General features: G+C 33.8%; 1 protein-coding gene across 2 annotated transcripts in view; it reads left to right on the top strand.

The window, feature by feature from the left end:
* Positions 1-783: 783 nt before the first annotated feature.
* Positions 784-17,141, top strand: part of LOC128246860 (RUN and FYVE domain-containing protein 2-like) — a 55,420-nt gene continuing 39,062 nt past the window's right edge. The window contains exons 1-8 of one of the 2 annotated variants that reach the window (XM_052965356.1): positions 784-1,233; positions 7,386-7,556; positions 9,617-9,734; positions 10,267-10,371; positions 12,197-12,320; positions 13,062-13,132; positions 13,924-13,998; positions 16,112-16,283. In XM_052965356.1, the coding sequence (XP_052821316.1) occupies positions 999-1,233; positions 7,386-7,556; positions 9,617-9,734; positions 10,267-10,371; positions 12,197-12,320; positions 13,062-13,132; positions 13,924-13,998; positions 16,112-16,283 (1,071 nt within the window). In that variant the 5' untranslated portion in view covers positions 784-998. Of the gene's footprint in view, positions 1,234-1,277; positions 6,960-7,385; positions 7,557-9,616; positions 9,735-10,266; positions 10,372-12,196; positions 12,321-13,061; positions 13,133-13,923; positions 13,999-16,111; positions 16,284-17,141 lie in introns of those variants that run through there. The other variant, XM_052965365.1, reaches the window with a different exon arrangement.

Here is a 17,141-nt window from a genome sequence, read left to right on the forward strand (position 1 = left end):
TTATGCACTTATGCACTTTTAAAGATCGTTTTTATGATAAATGGCAATGTAACCGACCAGTCGGATTGTGTATTGAGCCGTGGTTTCAGTGAAAGTGCGCCGTTACAATGGGTTTTCACACTTTTATGATTGCCAATTAAAGGTTGTCAGTATAATGTTTGTTTCTTTTGTTATATACCGCCGATAATTGCGGGTACAATTATAACTAATAAACACTAATTAAGGCAACAGAAATTGCCAGTTTTAAACATCAGTTTGCAAGAATTGCAACAAACACACATAGTTTATTTAATATATGCTCGATTTTTTTTGGTAAATAAACTGTTTTGGAAAATACTTCTGCTCGATTTATTTTGGGAAATAAACTGTTTTGGAAAATATTTCTTCTGTTGCTTTTAACTGATTTAACTGCCGATCTTTCAAATTTCGTTCATTATTGTTCACATAATTGTTATAAATGCATAGGTCTTTAACACCTTTTGAAATTTCACAAGATTTTATATTGCGATCTATTCGAACTTCACGGGATTTTTCAGTTTTATGGAAGATATAACGTCATACTGAGCACTCATATTCAAGTATTTATTAACAAATTATAAACTAATGAGTGATTAATTTAAAAAAAAAAATGTTTAAATCATGGTCCGTAAGATTCCGAAGATGGTCCGTAATGTCCCTAAATCTGGTCCGTAGTGTCCCTAAATCTGGTCCGTAATGTCTGGTCCGTAATGTCCATGGTCCGTAGTGTCCGTAATTCTTTGAATTGATATTGTAAATATTGACGTATTAAAATTGAATTACTTTGACTCTGAACATATTGAATAAAATTAAAAAGTAGCCTAGGTAAATTTATAAAGGACGCAATTCTATATCGAAATTCTTATATAAATAACATCGTTTAAAACATCATTAAAAAATACAAATTGAACAGTTGTAATTCGCGTACTGTATTCGTGAAACGAGCTTTACTTAAACATATCATGATCACATGACTTCGCATGTCCAAAATGGCGTCTGCTGATACGACCACAAATGTTTTGGAAGTTGGGGAAGGAAAGGAAGATAATGAAACTATTGATGCTACTGTGAATAAAAGCACAAATGAAAAGGAACCAGAACAAAGTCCAGTTATTTCTTCTGCAAAAGCAGCTTTTGGCAGGTTTTGGTCAAGGAGTGAAAGCTCAGAAAAGTCAGTTGAACCTACCTCTACTGCGAAAAAATCCAAGCGTAGACGTAAGTATTGTGTTTATTTTTCTTCTGACAGATGAAGCCTTAAGGTAAGTGCTAGTTTCAGACGTTTTTATATCATTAGTAACATACAGTCACTGAAATAACTGTAGACATGGTCCACTTAAATTGACAATCAACAAGTCTGAAGTCCACTTCATTGAACAATTTATAATAGAGTTATCCCAGTGTGAAGAATCTTTTTCCCAGATTGGTGAATTTTAGGCACCTGTATCTTCTTATAAATTACAAAAAGATTGATGGACACCTTAAAAAGCAATAAGAATAACTTTAACAGACTTCATGAACCACTCACATAAAATTTGATATTTTGTTTAAGGCTTTTTTGTTGCACATAATTTTTCCGGTCAAATCAATCAAAAACACAGTTTTTGTTTCTGTGAATACATGTGAAAGTAATGGTAGCAAAGCCAAATTTGTTCAGCTCAGATTATATTTCAGACTCTTCAATATTTATGTTGGACATATTTATTCCTCCGAAAAGGCGGACACTTGTGGCATAACAGGGATACATATTGAGTGTCAAAATAATTTAAAAGTATCCATAAACTCTCATTAGTTTGGCTACTTGTAGAAACTACTGTGGAAGACAGTGTTCATTTACAACTTGCAAAATGTACACGTACCAATTTATATACTAATATGTACACTAAATTATAACCTGCCTTTGTCTTGTTAATGTCAATGACTTATACTCATAATTTAAATGCTTGAAATTCTAGTTTATTTGAATGACCTTTATTTATATCTCCTTAGTGCAATAAATCAATAACTGCATATAGAAATAGAAGCAGATATTGGGTTCTTGCACTAAGGTGACATGATATTGGTTGAGATCCCGCAGGTAACTGTTAGGAGGGAGGGTCAAGCTGGTAATAAACACGTCCAGGAAAGTTCTAACACATACTGCAATCTGTGAATTTACAGATTGAGCACTGCCGTATCAATTTCCTTGACTTCATAAACATTTTCATTTTTATATATCCATTTCATGTACATTTGTTTCATTTATAACTCATCTGTAATTGATAATTGGACTAAGATATTGATTAAGATGCATTTCTGTGTTTGACTGAAAGTGACAACATACACATGTAAGCTACTGTACTTTGGCTTATAAATCAAACTCCAATCATATTAAACCATACCAAACTCTTTAATTATTGGTCCGAAAAGACTAATTGTTAAATTATACTGCAATGAAATGATGTTTTCAAATACAAACATCAAAAAACTATAAAGTTCAAATATAGACCAAAAAATGCCAATGATCCAAAAAGGCTGTATACTTGTAGCACAATTCTGGAATTATTGCTAGTCTAATGGACACATTTCTAGTTCTTGTGAATGTTCAGTCTGTTCTACAAATGGCAAGTCAAACTAATTCTTTACATGTAACCGTTTGTTAGCCACGTTTTCACAGTGAAACCCAATTATTAGAATGACGTTCGTCGTTGTTTCTGGCGGCTGGGTGGGTGGCCTCAAACTCACCTTTGAAACTAAATATTCTTAGTTAGGTTGGACATATCATGACCAAACTTTGTGTAGAGGAAGAGATTAAGCATACCTTTCATGGGATTTTCTTTGGGGGTCAAGGTCACTGTTACTTTTTCTGTTTCTGTGTTTTTTTCTTCTGTAATTATCATGGTACATTGTTAGATAGTCTCACAGTTCACAAAATATTTGGTAAAATCTAAAATAAAAGGCCACATCAGGTTGAGATTCACCACACCTACATTTGACTGCTCATAAATGTAAACAATGTTTACTTTTTAAGCGACCACTACTTTATTTTTTACAAAAAAAGAAGAAAAGATGCTGAACAGTCATAAAGAGTGAATATTTTGTGGGAGTTTTTGTTTAACTATCATTTATAAGGGAGAATTGTAGCCTGGCAGCCAAATGGGGTATTTAAGCCAAGCCTTGCATGGCAGTTTAAAGAAATAGTGTTTTTTTCATATGTTGGTATCCAATACCTTTTGTAGCTGTTACTTTGTCATGCACTGTGTGTGAAGAACACATATCCAGACTGTAACTTAATAATTTAAAGTTCATGTGTTGCGTGCCAGACCCACATCACTTCCTTTAAGGTCAAGGTCACTCTTTATAGGTTAATCATTATGGAATGCTGTGTATATGCACATACAGTATAGGTGATTGTGTCTGGGCTGTAACTTTGTTATGAATGTTGTTGTTTTTAATTAACAGGGCACAAATCTTAGTTCATCACTTAGTGCATATCAGGAAATTGATCTGTCTGGCATATTGTGCCATCAGCAGTCTGTCAGTTAATCTGTGCTTGTGGTTGTAAGTCAGTTCTCCAGCCAGAATTTGAAAAGGGCAGGGTGGATTTTGAAAAGGGCAAGCTACACGAGTCACGTAGGGGCGAATGGGTGTTGGTGTGTGTGTGTGGGAGGGGCCCACCCCTGTCAAAGGGGGGGGGGGGTCTAGATTTTTTTTTTCATACTCAATTTAAAGTCTCAATTATGAGACAGCGGATTAAGAGCTGCCTATCTTTCGTGATGAAATCAATAGTGAAAAGGGCTCTAATAAGATAGAACAGGGATGTGATTTGTCCGCGGATTCGCGGAATTCCGCGGATCTAATGATATTCCAATTTGCCAGGCGCGTAGGAGCTGGGGCCGCGGTCGCGGCCCCAATGTTCTGGCTAGTAACGGCAATGGGGCCCCGAATATTTAATACCGATTTTCTTAATAATCGCATTTTAAATAAAGCTTCGCGCATATAGATCAATACCAGTCTGACACGATATTGAATAAACAGGTCACCATGTCATAATTAAACATGTGACCATCTAGCTAATTGGCGTGTGAATGGCGTGAAAACATTCCGGGCAGATTATTAAAGTGGAAGAAGAGGCAATAAGACAATACGGTAATTATTTGTATCGTTTTTGGTCTTTCAAAAAATGTAGTTTATTGTGAAAATTGCAATTACTCATTAAAAATGAATTGTCATGAAATAGCCAGCAATATGTATTATTTCAAACTGGTCACATAAAAGTTTGACTTTAAAATGGACGTTCCAAATCAGCCTATAAGTTTTAAATTTCCGAAGAGATGTTTGGCACTAAGGAAACTGAACACATGGCATTCAACTCGCAATGGTTCCGAAGTCACTCATGGCTTTACTATGAAGAAGTAAACTGCGCTAATTTGTTATTTAACATACATTGTGAGACTGCACAAATAGGAATAAATGCTACTAAACGATAATAGTTTTATATCTTTGAACTATTTTAACCGAAAAAGGTTTAGATAAAAACACTAAAATAAAACCTGAACTCACTGGAAATTGAGTCTTTCAATGCCTAAAATTGAAAAAAAAATCGACGGTAGGGGACACCCCTCCCGTGCCCACCCGTTCCGCGGCCCCAATGTCAATTTCTTTCCTACGCGCCTGTTTGCTTCAAATTAAAGTCAGATGAACCCTCAAAAGAGCTTCTGAAAAGCCAGTTTTTCTTCTACGGCAGTGTGCTTTTAACCCCATAAGTGCCCCAAGAACTCATGGCTGAAATGGCTTCAGCCCTCCAGCTGCCAGGTCAATCACATCCCTGCAGAAGCAGCTAAAAGAGCATCTGTGAAAAAGGCTCTACCGAAAAAGGGGGCAGGGCGGTAAGAAAAGGGGCAGGGTTGGACCGCCCTCTAAAAATGGGCTAGGTGGAGTTATACCTACTTTTGATTTTCAATTTGTTCTTTTTTGTTGCAAGGAAATGTCAACAACATTTAAACCTGTTTTCAAGTTGATATTTGGAAAAACATTCAAATGGGTGAATTATAATTTGTGTGTAAATGAGATTTTATACAAGAATATTGATCAGAACCTTTAATTGGTTGTATAAAATTATTGTATATTTAAAAGATGTTCAATTGTTGGGACTTTATTTTAGCCAATCAGACTTAAGATAGTTTTATGCTCTGAAGGTAGGCATATAGTAGTCACATCTTATTGTGTTCATCTGTCCATTACAATTATGTCTCAGCTGTAACATACTTAAGTTTAGTCAAATTATGATCAAATTCACATAAATGTTCAACAACATGGGAAGGTGTTTTGCGTTTAGCCCTTCAGGGTCAAGGTCACACTTAGAGGTCAGTTGACTTATTATTCATTCTGATAATGCCAAATTGGATGACAGCTTTTGTTAGGTTCTAATATCTTATACAGTACAAACACAATGAAAGAGAAACAAAAACGATTTTTGCAAACAACAGTCCTTCATTTAACTAATAGTGATTAATTTATTGTACTATTATGACACTATTCAGCACAGATCATTAGTATGTTCTTGTCATTATTCATTTTGATATTACACCAGAAATGCAGAATCACTTATATTAGCCATACTGCTGCTTTCTACACTTTGATATTATTATTGATCGACTAGGTTACAGAGGCTGAAATGCCTTGTTATGCATAAATTCCAGGCATTGATTATTCTGGAAATTCCCAGCCACAATCAATATGTCCAATATGGTTCTGGTGTGCTGCTCAGTTTGGGAATTGTAAATTACTGTTTAATTCTGGTGTTTAGTCTCTGATGTATAGGAATTCTTTAGAAAAATAGGACAACAAATGCCTTTTTGCCATTTTGTTGTGGAGTTTATGTGTGAAACTCTGGGAGTAATGCCAGAAACACTCATGAATTGTGATTTTTTCTGTCTGTGAAAGCATTTGCTACCTACAATTATAGCAAATATTTGGATATTTTAAAGATATCTCAGAATTGTAAAAGAGTAAATAAGTACTAGATTGGATTATTTACAAGAAACATGCCACAGGATTAGTATGCTTTATGTACATACAAATCTGACATTGTAATAATTGATGCAATGTCTGTACACAGTGTTCACATACAACTGTGTACATCAATTGAGCATTCAGAGAATGAAAACATAGAAAATGTTTAATGATCATCATTAACCAGATTATTACCAGATTGTAATTATTGCCATATTAAATTGGCTCTTTGGAACATCAAAGTGATTTACCAACAGTGGCTCTTTGCTGGCCAGGATTTTTACCTGGGTTTAAATTAGCATATATTAAACTGATGAACAAAGTAGAAAATTTAACTGTTTTGTATTGAATTATGAATGAGATTTACCACCAATTGAACTATTCACACAAGAGGATGGTATAAACGATTTATGGTTTGAGCTCCATAGACCAAGTGTTACTGCAGATTCAAGATTTCCTGGAATTAGAATAAATTGGACTTGTCATGCAGAGTGTGTCTTAAATGTTTGGTTTTCCATTATGAAATGGTATCCATTAACAATCCCATTGGTGGAACAGAGTATTGATTTGAGTTTTGGAATGTGGTAACATGAGCTTTATTGGTAATTTCTTAAATTTTATAAGATGCCATCAGCTGCATGACAAATTGGATTTGCATGAAGCGAGCTGATTTTGGTTTTGAATATCTGTTTCTGGAATATCTGTGTACATAGAAATTGTCTGTCCATTTTAAAATCAATACGAGTCAGACATAACAAAAACAGAGACGTTTGTCAAATAATTTCACTTCAAATAAGATTATATTGAAAAAAAAAAAATGGCTGAAGAGACGATATATTTATGTAAGTTCCGAGTGTCTGTTGACGGAGACTGGCTTTGCCTGAGGGAGCTGAGTGATGTTCAGTTTGAAATGCCCCCATCGTTGAGTAACTCCATGATTGAGGACGATGGTTTGTATCTGCTGACATAAATTATTTATATCTTATAAAAATGCTGTATGTTATAAATGTTACAAGTGTGCATCATATTAATTAATGTAAAATAACATTTTATGTAGCCTTGAACATGTTAGAAATGTTGGTGGTATTTTGAAAAGGGTTGAATTGCACATGTATGATTATTGTTTATTGTAGTAGTCAAAATCTTACAGTCTTAATATTTAATTCTTATTCAATTTGAGTTTGATTTTATTTATAGATATTTAATAAAAAAAAAGTATAAATCATTGAAATGAAAGCTGTAAAAGTCATTTGATAAAATGTGAGATTTAAGAGATAAATAATACTTACATAATTGTTGCTGAATATGGATATTATATATGTTTTTGTATGATATTGATATTAAATGTACTGTATATTATTTTTATTTTTGTTTAGATCGAGACCCAAAAACAATTGAGCGAGCAAATTTACTAAATGTAGCCAAATTGATAATAAAGGAGTTAATAGACTCTTCAATGGCACATGGGCGCATGTTAGATGATGACCACGAGCCCTTACAGCAGTTCTTTATTGTACTGGAGCACATCTTAAGACATGGCCTCAGGCGTAAGTGTGAACAATTTACTTTTTAAGTTCCGTAATTGACAAAGAAATATGGTTCAGAAAGTTGCATGGATAGTTGAATGTTTTTCAAATCTAAAAGCTTTATTTGCTTGTTTAAGTAACATTGATTTGCTTTTGCCAATAACATTTTAAATTTTGCAAATTCTTGATCTTACTCACGCTTGTCAATACCATTGCCCCTTCGTATCTTCGTATTTCTCCCCTCTTGGTAGGGATTTCTCCCCCCCCCCCCCCCCCCCCCACACACACACTTGTTCTTAAAGCTCAAGACATCACAATGTGATGTATTTGTTATAAAACCCATTTAAATCTTATGTTACTTGTATGCCATGGAAACATATCTGCTATGATTCACACAAATTATTTTTCGAGGTGATCTGATAATTTTTAAACCTTCACTTTAATTTGTTTTAATATAATATACTGTTCATACTGTAGGTGTGTAAACCTGAGTGTTTATTGAAGCTGTTTCTCAGAAGAGAGTTACATCATAATTTAATATTTTCACATCCTGGAAACACTCTAAACAATAAGCTTTGCATATGAAACCTATCAGTTTTCTGAAAAAGATGTAAAGGTTTATACTGCCAAAATTTTAAGTTTGCTAATGAAAGTGAAATTTAGTAGAGAAATATTTTTGGCATCTTTCAAACATCCACAAACTATAGCTCTTATTTTCTTCTATTATCTCCTGGAACATGCAACAATCATAGTTATGCTTTGGAAATTTGCAAACAATAGTCACAATTTATTAAAGGTAAATCTTAAAGAAATGCCTCTTAAGGTGGGCATATTATATCGAACAATCCATCTGGCTCAATTTCGTTCTCTTGTATGAACAGATTTTTAAGGTCAAGGTCACACTTAGTGTTTGTTCACAATGTTATGCTGCATATAAGGTCATAGAGTATAGGTGGTCATGTCCGGGCTGAAATTTCTCTAGTAAGAACAGATTTTTAATTAACTTGCCACATGTTTTCGACATACCATGTTGACTTGTCACATGCAAGACCTGTGTCATTACCTTTTAGGTCAAGGTCACATTTAGTGTTTATCACAATGCAGGACTGCATATAAAGACATGGAGTGTATAGGTGGTCAAGTCCTGGGTAGGTGGTCAAGTCCCATGCTGTAACTTTCTCTTTTTGATGGACAGATTTTGAAATATCTTGCCACATATGTCCAATACAACTTGTCACATGCAAGATCGGTTTCACTACTTCTAGGCTAAGGTCACATTAAGTGTATGTTCACAATAGAATGCTGTATATAAGAACACAGAGTATAGGTTGTCGTGTCTAAGCTGTAGCTTTCTCTTGTATGGACAGATTTTAAAATAATTTGCAACATGTGTTTGACATACCAAGACGACGTGTCACATGGAAGACCCATGTTCTAACCCTAATGTCAAGGTCACACTTATTGTTTAATGTTCACAATGTAATTCTGCATCTAAGGACATAGAGTAAAGGTGGTCTGGGATATAACTTGTTCATGTTCCGACCTTGTTCAGAAGTCAATGTCTCATTTGAAGGCATTCGTCTAATTCTGTGACAACTCTTGTTTTTATTCTTCTTTTTTAAATTTTAGTTAACATATAACTGCCAAAATTTAGAAAGAGTATTCAAGTTTCAACTTGCCTGTTGTTGTTTTTATGAAAAAAAGTGAAGGTTTTGTCATACTCTTTGTGTTATCATACATCAGGTGTTGTCATGGATGTTTGCAACTTGGTCTAACTTAAAAAACAGATAAGACATTTACATGATACAAAAAAGGATCACAATTTCTGTTTGTAATAACAATGTACAGTTTCATTAATGACAATGATTGCCCTTGGTCAAATTAGGAAAATTTATTAACGAGGTGTCTGATTGCAGGGCTTTATATGTCGCTATGGAAATGACAAGAATTTAAATCTTTAGCAGAGGGCTTAATGCTTTGTTGCAAAATCAATAATCCAGTTGTTTCTTTTCCACATAATTGAAAGTTATCAAGTTCATCATTTAATATATTCACAATATGTTATAATTATACACATTCAGCAAAAAAGAGTATACTGCGGGACAGGCGTGACTTTTGGTGTGTACTGGAGCTGGTGGAAAAGTTTGTGCCTGAGGCCGCCGAGATTACAGCAACAGTCAGGGACATGCCTCGCCTCAAGTAAGCAGACTAATGGATAATAATACATGTAGTACAGATGATAAGGGTTATAGGCCTCTGGCCTAGCTCATTCAATGCAAATGTTTATCTTTATTTGACCCATCTGAATGCTTCTCATGGGCTCTTAATTCAGTTGCATAATATATCATAGAGTGGAATTTTGCATTGTTTTAAAAACTATTACCCGTAGGTAATAAGCCTTTTTGACGTTTGAAAGCCTGATCGCCTATAAATTGTTATTTCCAGTCTTGCTGTAAAGAAAACAAGGGTGCTTTATAGACCAGTTTAACATTGTCATATGAAATCTTAATAAATTAGGCTAGTTACAATCAGTTTCAGTATCATTACATGATGTACAGTTAGTGACTATTTTCATATTGTATACTACTGTTTGTTTCCAATTTGATTATACAAGCCTCAACAGGCGTGAGGACAGGCGTGTTTCTCGCTACATCAATCACCCTCTTACATGTCTGGGGCTTCTTTCTTGAAAAAAAACCCAAAAACTTGTATACTAATATAAATGTTTCAGGACGCCACTTGGCAAGGCGAGAGCGTGGTTACGACTATCGGCCATGCAGAAAACACTTGCAGACTATTTCAAAGTCCTCATTGAGAAAAGGGACATGGTTTTAACGTAAGTAACACCTAAGACATTATTATACATGTATAACATAGTTTTGTGTCAGCTGGTATTAAAGCCAGAAAATCGCAATTTCAGCATGCCCTCATATTAAGGAAAAATTAGCGACATATCTGATCAGATTAAGTGAGATATTACATAAAAATTTAATTAAAAATGAGGATTTTGAATTACTTGCTAAGGCTGTAATTATCTTTTTTTAAAAGTTTTGTGCAGATTTGTGTGTATAAAGTGCAGAACACTTTGGGAAGATTTTGAACTCCATCTGTTCTGTATCACCAATATTTAAGTTGACAATAAAATCCTTATGTTTTTGCTAACTAAAACACAGACATAATCATTCAAGATCTTGGTTTTCTTTGTTGATATAACTATTCCAAAGATCAAGTAAGCCTCATAATCCGTTACAGAGACATATTATTAATTTATTATTAATAATGTTACTATATGTCTCTATTTTATGTCTCTTTTTATCATTATTGCCTTTCTCTGACTGGAAATATCTTACCTGCAAGTACTTATTGATTTCTCCATGCTGTTAACCACCTAGGGCAGTTTAATGTTGTCTCATATTTTTATGGTCATATCAACAAGATAGAGTAGCAGACGCATACTGTGGATAAGTACATTTTTACTGCCAAACCAACTAACCAAACTATTTCTAAGCTTGAAATACTGCACTTACAGTTGTAAATGTCCATCGTACCTTTATGCCTAAACGGGACAAGATTAAAAAATTGATATTTTATAGAATACTTAGTAGAAGCAGAATGTCTTTATTGTAGATTTTAAATCAAACTTTACTCCAAATTATGATGTCTGATAAAAACAGGAAAACCAATCAGCACCAGACAACACATAAAATACTCTTATAGTATTCTAATTTAAGGGCCGGCAGCGAGGCAAAAGTCGATTGAAGGACCAACATTTTAAATGTTTTAAGAATTCAATTTCTATTTAGTTTTGAAGTTATTTAACATGCATGATTCATGTATCCGTTGCAACATAAAAAGCTGTAATTAGGAGTTGAGCATTTTTTACGAAAGAATATTTTACCAGGTTTCCAATCGAAAAAGCATTTACGTTTTCCTGGAAATGTCTTAATACAAAAAGAATATGTTTGTTAGTCTAATTTATTGGAACTGCCCAATCAATAATGTCTTGTTTCTTTGTGTTTATTGCAGCTATTTAAAAAAAAATTATATGCATTTTTGTAACCCGGGTATGAATTTCATCAACAAAATTTCATTATTTTTCTGAACAACTTTCTTATTTGACAAGATATCAAGATCTCTCAAAGACATTGTTGAATAGGTAGTCTGGGGCATTTCGACATAAAAACAAAGTAGTAATGATGACAGACTTTTCTGTAATAATGTGAATGCTTTTTTATCCAAAATCTGATGAAATCTTCTTTTGTGAAATTTGCTTAACTCCTAACTTACTCAAAACATGTCGCCAATAATATATGTTTCACTCCAAAAAAAGATTGTTCCTCAAAACTTAATTAAACATGTAAGTTTTAAATGTTTTAGTTTTTGACCTTCCCCACCCATTTTTGCACTCTCTGTCGGCCCTTAATTGTACAAAAACACACACTGAAAGAACAACACCACATGAGACCGAACCATTGACTGTTATTGGTTGCTGTAGCGAAGAACACATGTACATTTACTTTAAATTTAGGCAGTTTTTAAATTTGGACTGATTTCAAGCCCTTTTAGGCAGTGGTTTTGTATTACTGGACCTATTGTTATGACCAAACTATGGTGTACATGTATAATTCAGTGAGTATAACTCTTTATGGTGTATATTTCAGTGAGTATTATGAGCCTGGTGCGATGTTAATAGAGGACGAGGGTACAGTGGTTGCCGGCCTGCTGGTTGGGCTCAATGTTATAGACTGTAACCTTGGCATCAAAGACGAAAACCTAGACACACCGGTATGCTTTTATAAATAAGTGTGAAACACTATTACTATGGCTCTTGCGCTTTGTACATATAAAAATGCAAATATTTGTAATGTAATGAACAGATTTGATGATAAGTGGAAAGTTTTATCTATCTTTTGGTGCTAATTTAAATGATATTTAAAGTATGTTAAGTTTGCAAAAACTGATAAAATGAAATTACAATTTCTAACCCAGAACATGTGTTTCTTGCATTTAAGTCAGCAGTCTACCTACAGATTTATCAATCACCTTTTATTCATAATCTTGAAATCATACTATATTTTATTATCAAAGAAATACTAACATAAAAAACTACCAGTACCATTTAATAATACTGGTAGTTTTTTATGTTAGTATTTTTTTGATAATCAAATTAACACAATAGAATACACTTACATGCAGTAGGCTAAAAGGCTGTTTTTTGTTTTAAATTTAATGGGCATACATTTAGCTGTGATTCAAATTAAAAAAGAAATCTAATAAATATGCGATTGTTTCAAAAAGCATTTCAAATATCTATGATTGCCAGGTTATGATGCATGTCAGTTTTTCATTCATGGGTACCGGTATAATTTTAGCTGACCATGTTACTTAGTAATGATGCAATAGTTTAAAATCAAAATTTGGTCATAATAAAACATCACATTAGAATTTGCATAAGAAAATTTCAACATTCTCAGATACACTATCATTAATGTGTTAATTGAACTACTTCATATTAATGTATTTCAGATGGGTGTGGTAGACTTCAGTTTGTATCTCAAGGACACACGATTGGATGAATCTGACCCTGAGGCTGAAAGGTGAGTAATCCAAAACTGTGAAGGTAAATTGAGTTGTCTCTTATGGCAAGTTGTTAAATGTACATGAAGCTGAAAGATTATGGTGTATTCTAATCTCATATATTAGTAAATGTCATTGTTTTCAAGGGATTGCCTATTAAGGGATTGCCTGTTGTGGCAGTGCCTATTGAGGGAGTGCCTATTGCTGCATTCAATGCTAATTGAATTTTCTTTTGCATGCAAATATCACTTTATTGTAATTATTCACAACAGCTAAAGTGTGTGTGGCAGCATTAACACTTATATTTTTTACCTTTGTGGTAGTGATGAAAAAAGGTGGAGAGCTAAAATTGCAGTGGAGAGCTAAAATTGCAGAACAAGGCTTATTTCACAACATTTACATATCACTTTTCTTAAAGAGGTGTATGTGAATACTGCACCCAAATCCTGAACCTGTAAATGTTAGCAGGTTGATAATGTTACCCATAGAAAACAGTGATAGTGAACATTTATGAATAAAGTAACTTGTTTCAATGAAATGCCTAGCTGTCAGCAAACAAAGCTATGTTTTCAGTTTTTGTTCTCAATACAATCAGATGTGCTGTAATCTATACAGTCAGCACCACAGTACCAAAGAAAACCCACTTGTCTGATTTGGTGAGCACGAACCAAATTCAAATAAGCACAGGCTGGGAATCAAACCTGGCTGCCTTGTTGAAAAGCAAATGAGCTAACCGGACAACCTTCATCATTTGATTTCAGTGCTGCTGTTTATGTTGATTGTAATAATTTTTTGTTTTATCTGCTTCCAGTACTGCAATGCAAGAGAAAATGCAGACAATTCTAGACCAGAAAAATTACTTGGAGGAACTAAATCGGCACCTTAAGTATGAACAAATACAATTTAAATGATTCAAATATCTTCTGCTTCCATGTTATTAATTGAATCCTCATTTGTTTTATATTCCATTCATTCTTTATGACACTGTATACAAAAAGCAGTGTTGGTATTATTATTGGGTTAGTTTATGTTTTAATAACAAAGTTTAAATGCAATTCATTAAGTACAAACTCTATAGGCTGATTGATCAGAACCTTGTTAAACATAGCAACGTTTTTAATGGTATCTTGTTAACTTTTAAAGGAGAAACATTTTATGATGTGATCAAATTTTTAAATATAACAAGCATAGCTGAAACTCCATGAAAGTAATATTTGACTCTCTAATTTTAAACAATGACATTAACAGAATTATTGGACCAATGGTTCAAACTTTGTTAAGAATGTAGTTAACTTTCAAATCTTTTCTGCCCTAGAAGTCTCATGGACACACTTCAATCTGATCTGTATTACCTTGAACAAATTTCAAAATAACATATTCAGCTGTACTTGTTATAATTGAACATATTATCATATAACACCTTTAAAACTCAACAATGATACCTTTAACAATCAGCCATATAAATTATATATGCGCATTTATCTATTGGAAATAGTTTTGTTGTTTGTTTCTACAATAAATGAATAAGAGAGATTTTTTTGAAAGATAGACAGAGGTCAAGTCAAACCTTCTATTTTAGCTCATCTGAGCACATAGGGTAAGGGCTAGCTTTGCCATCCCCAGCATCCAGCGATTTTGGTTAAAAACTGCTTCAAAGGACAACTCCTCCCAAACCACTTAGCCAATTTAGATGAAACTTCTTTGGGGTGTTCCTTTGATGGTGCCCTTTCAAAATTGTTCAAAGTAATGAATTCCATACGGATCTCTGGTTGCCATGGCAACCGAAAGAAAAAACTTTCAAAATATTCATGGCAAAAACCATGAGGCATGGTTTGAATATTTGGTGTGTTACATTGTCTAGAGCTCTACCAAGTTTGGTTAAATAATGCCCTTGACAAAACTGACCAAGACCTGGGGTTCTCTTTGTAAATATTCTTGTTTGAAACCACTAGGCCCAGACACTTGATATTTTGTATGTAGCATCAAACAGTGGTCCTCCACCAAGTTTTTTCAAATTATGCCCCTATGAAAAAAACTGTCCAAGCCCTGATTCAATGCCCAGGGTTTCACTCCCTTGGGTTCACAAGTTTCCGATAGACTTATTTAGAGAAATCTTCGAAAATCTTCTTGTCTGAAACCGCTAGACCAAGACCCTTGATATTTTGTTTGTAGCAACATAATTTATAGAAGTCCTCTATCAAGTTATTCAAATTGGGCCCCTGGGGTCAAAACAGGCCCTGCCAAAGTGTCAAAAGTTTCCTATAGACTTCTATAAGAAGAAATTCTTAACTGAAACTGCTAGGCCCAGACCCTTGATTTTTTTATAAAGCATCATACAGTCGTCCTCCACCAAGTTTGTTAAAATCATGCCCTTGGAGCAAAACAGGCCATGCCATTGGGCTCACAAGTTTTCTGTAGACTTATATTGAGAAGTCTTTGAAAATCTTCTTTTCTGAAGCCATATGGCCCAGACCTTTAATATTTGTTACGTAGCATCATATGATGGTCCTCTACCAAGTTTTTTCAAATAATGCCCCTAGAGCCTTGGCCTACTTTCTTATTTTTGAAGCTACAGCAGTATAATTTGGACAAAGTGTACAGTTTTGAAAACAAATATCAATGTTGTGCTTGGATCACCTTGACTGTGACCTTTCGACTTACTCTATTATCTTTGAAGCTACAGCAATGAAATTTGGATCATGTGCGCAGTTTTGCAAACAAATATAATGTTGTCATCGAATGAGCTATACTGTGACTTTTACCTATTTATTATTTTTTAAGCTACAGTAATGAAATTTGGACCATGTGTACAGTTTTGAAAACAGATATCAATGTTTTAATAGTATGACCTTAACCACTGCAACATTTAACAATATTCGATCATAATAAAATCCCTAGTTGCATTGCCATGAACCAATTAACTCATTCATTTCACTCAGGTGAGAAATTTAGTGCCATCATGGCCCTCTTGTCAATGAATGCATTCATCTCTTTTTCAGCACAACAGTGGCAAACTTGCAACAGAAATTAGAAATGGCCAGTACAACCAATGCATTAATGAAAGAAGACCTTGCTATAGCCAAAAATGAAATTATAGAACTAAAAGAGGAGAAAGATGTCGCTGAATCTCAGCGTGACACCATTCTACACGTACACAAGCATCATATTGAGGTGTGTCCTAAATGTGGGCATAACCTTATGGCCTCTAATAATAATAATTCCAATGATTCCAATACTTGAATTGGCATCTTTCATTTGTTTGTAGTATTGTTGTGACTAAAGTTCTGTTGTTTCCAAAGTAATCATATGATAAGACATGCATGTTTTGTCCTAAATGTATGCATTGTCATCACGCCTTTCTCTGACAATCTTCTGGGTCAATTTCAATATGCTTTTACTTCTATCATAGGCTGGTTTCATTTGGGAGGTTTTTAAGCTGAATTGATGAAGTTAGATAGTTTGATTATATTATTATAACATTTCAGCTATTATATAACTGTGTTCAAAATTGAGAAATAGATAAATGGTTGTATATATGATAAACGGCTTATCTTTCTCAAAGGAAAAGCAAAACAACAGTTAATTGTAATTTGAAATACAGTTGACTTTCCAAACAAATAGCCAGTATATTGTACATAGTCATATTGTCTAGTTAAGTCAACTATATTTATTTCTTAACTAGTATTCATCAAAGGTTGTTATAAATTGTCACAGAAGGGTAATTTGATCTCATTCAACAATATAATTTATAATATGGATTCAATCAAACAGCCCGTTTAAAAGGAGTAATAGTTTGATTTTTTTTAACACAGCCTAGTCTTCTAGAAGAACTGTCTGCTGCAAATATGCCTGAGGAAGATGATTATGATATCATTGGTAATGAACATACCTCTGAAACTGGCCCGTTTAAAGCAGATAAAGATAATGACACATTTGCAAATGAAAAATCAGATTTGCCCATTGAAAATACTGAGTCTGTTGAAAACAGAGAGGTAGTTGAGTCTGAGACAAATGAAGGTGATGAACATA

This window comes from Mya arenaria, chromosome 2, assembly GCF_026914265.1.
Source record: "Mya arenaria isolate MELC-2E11 chromosome 2, ASM2691426v1".
NCBI lineage: Eukaryota > Metazoa > Mollusca > Bivalvia > Myida > Myidae > Mya > Mya arenaria.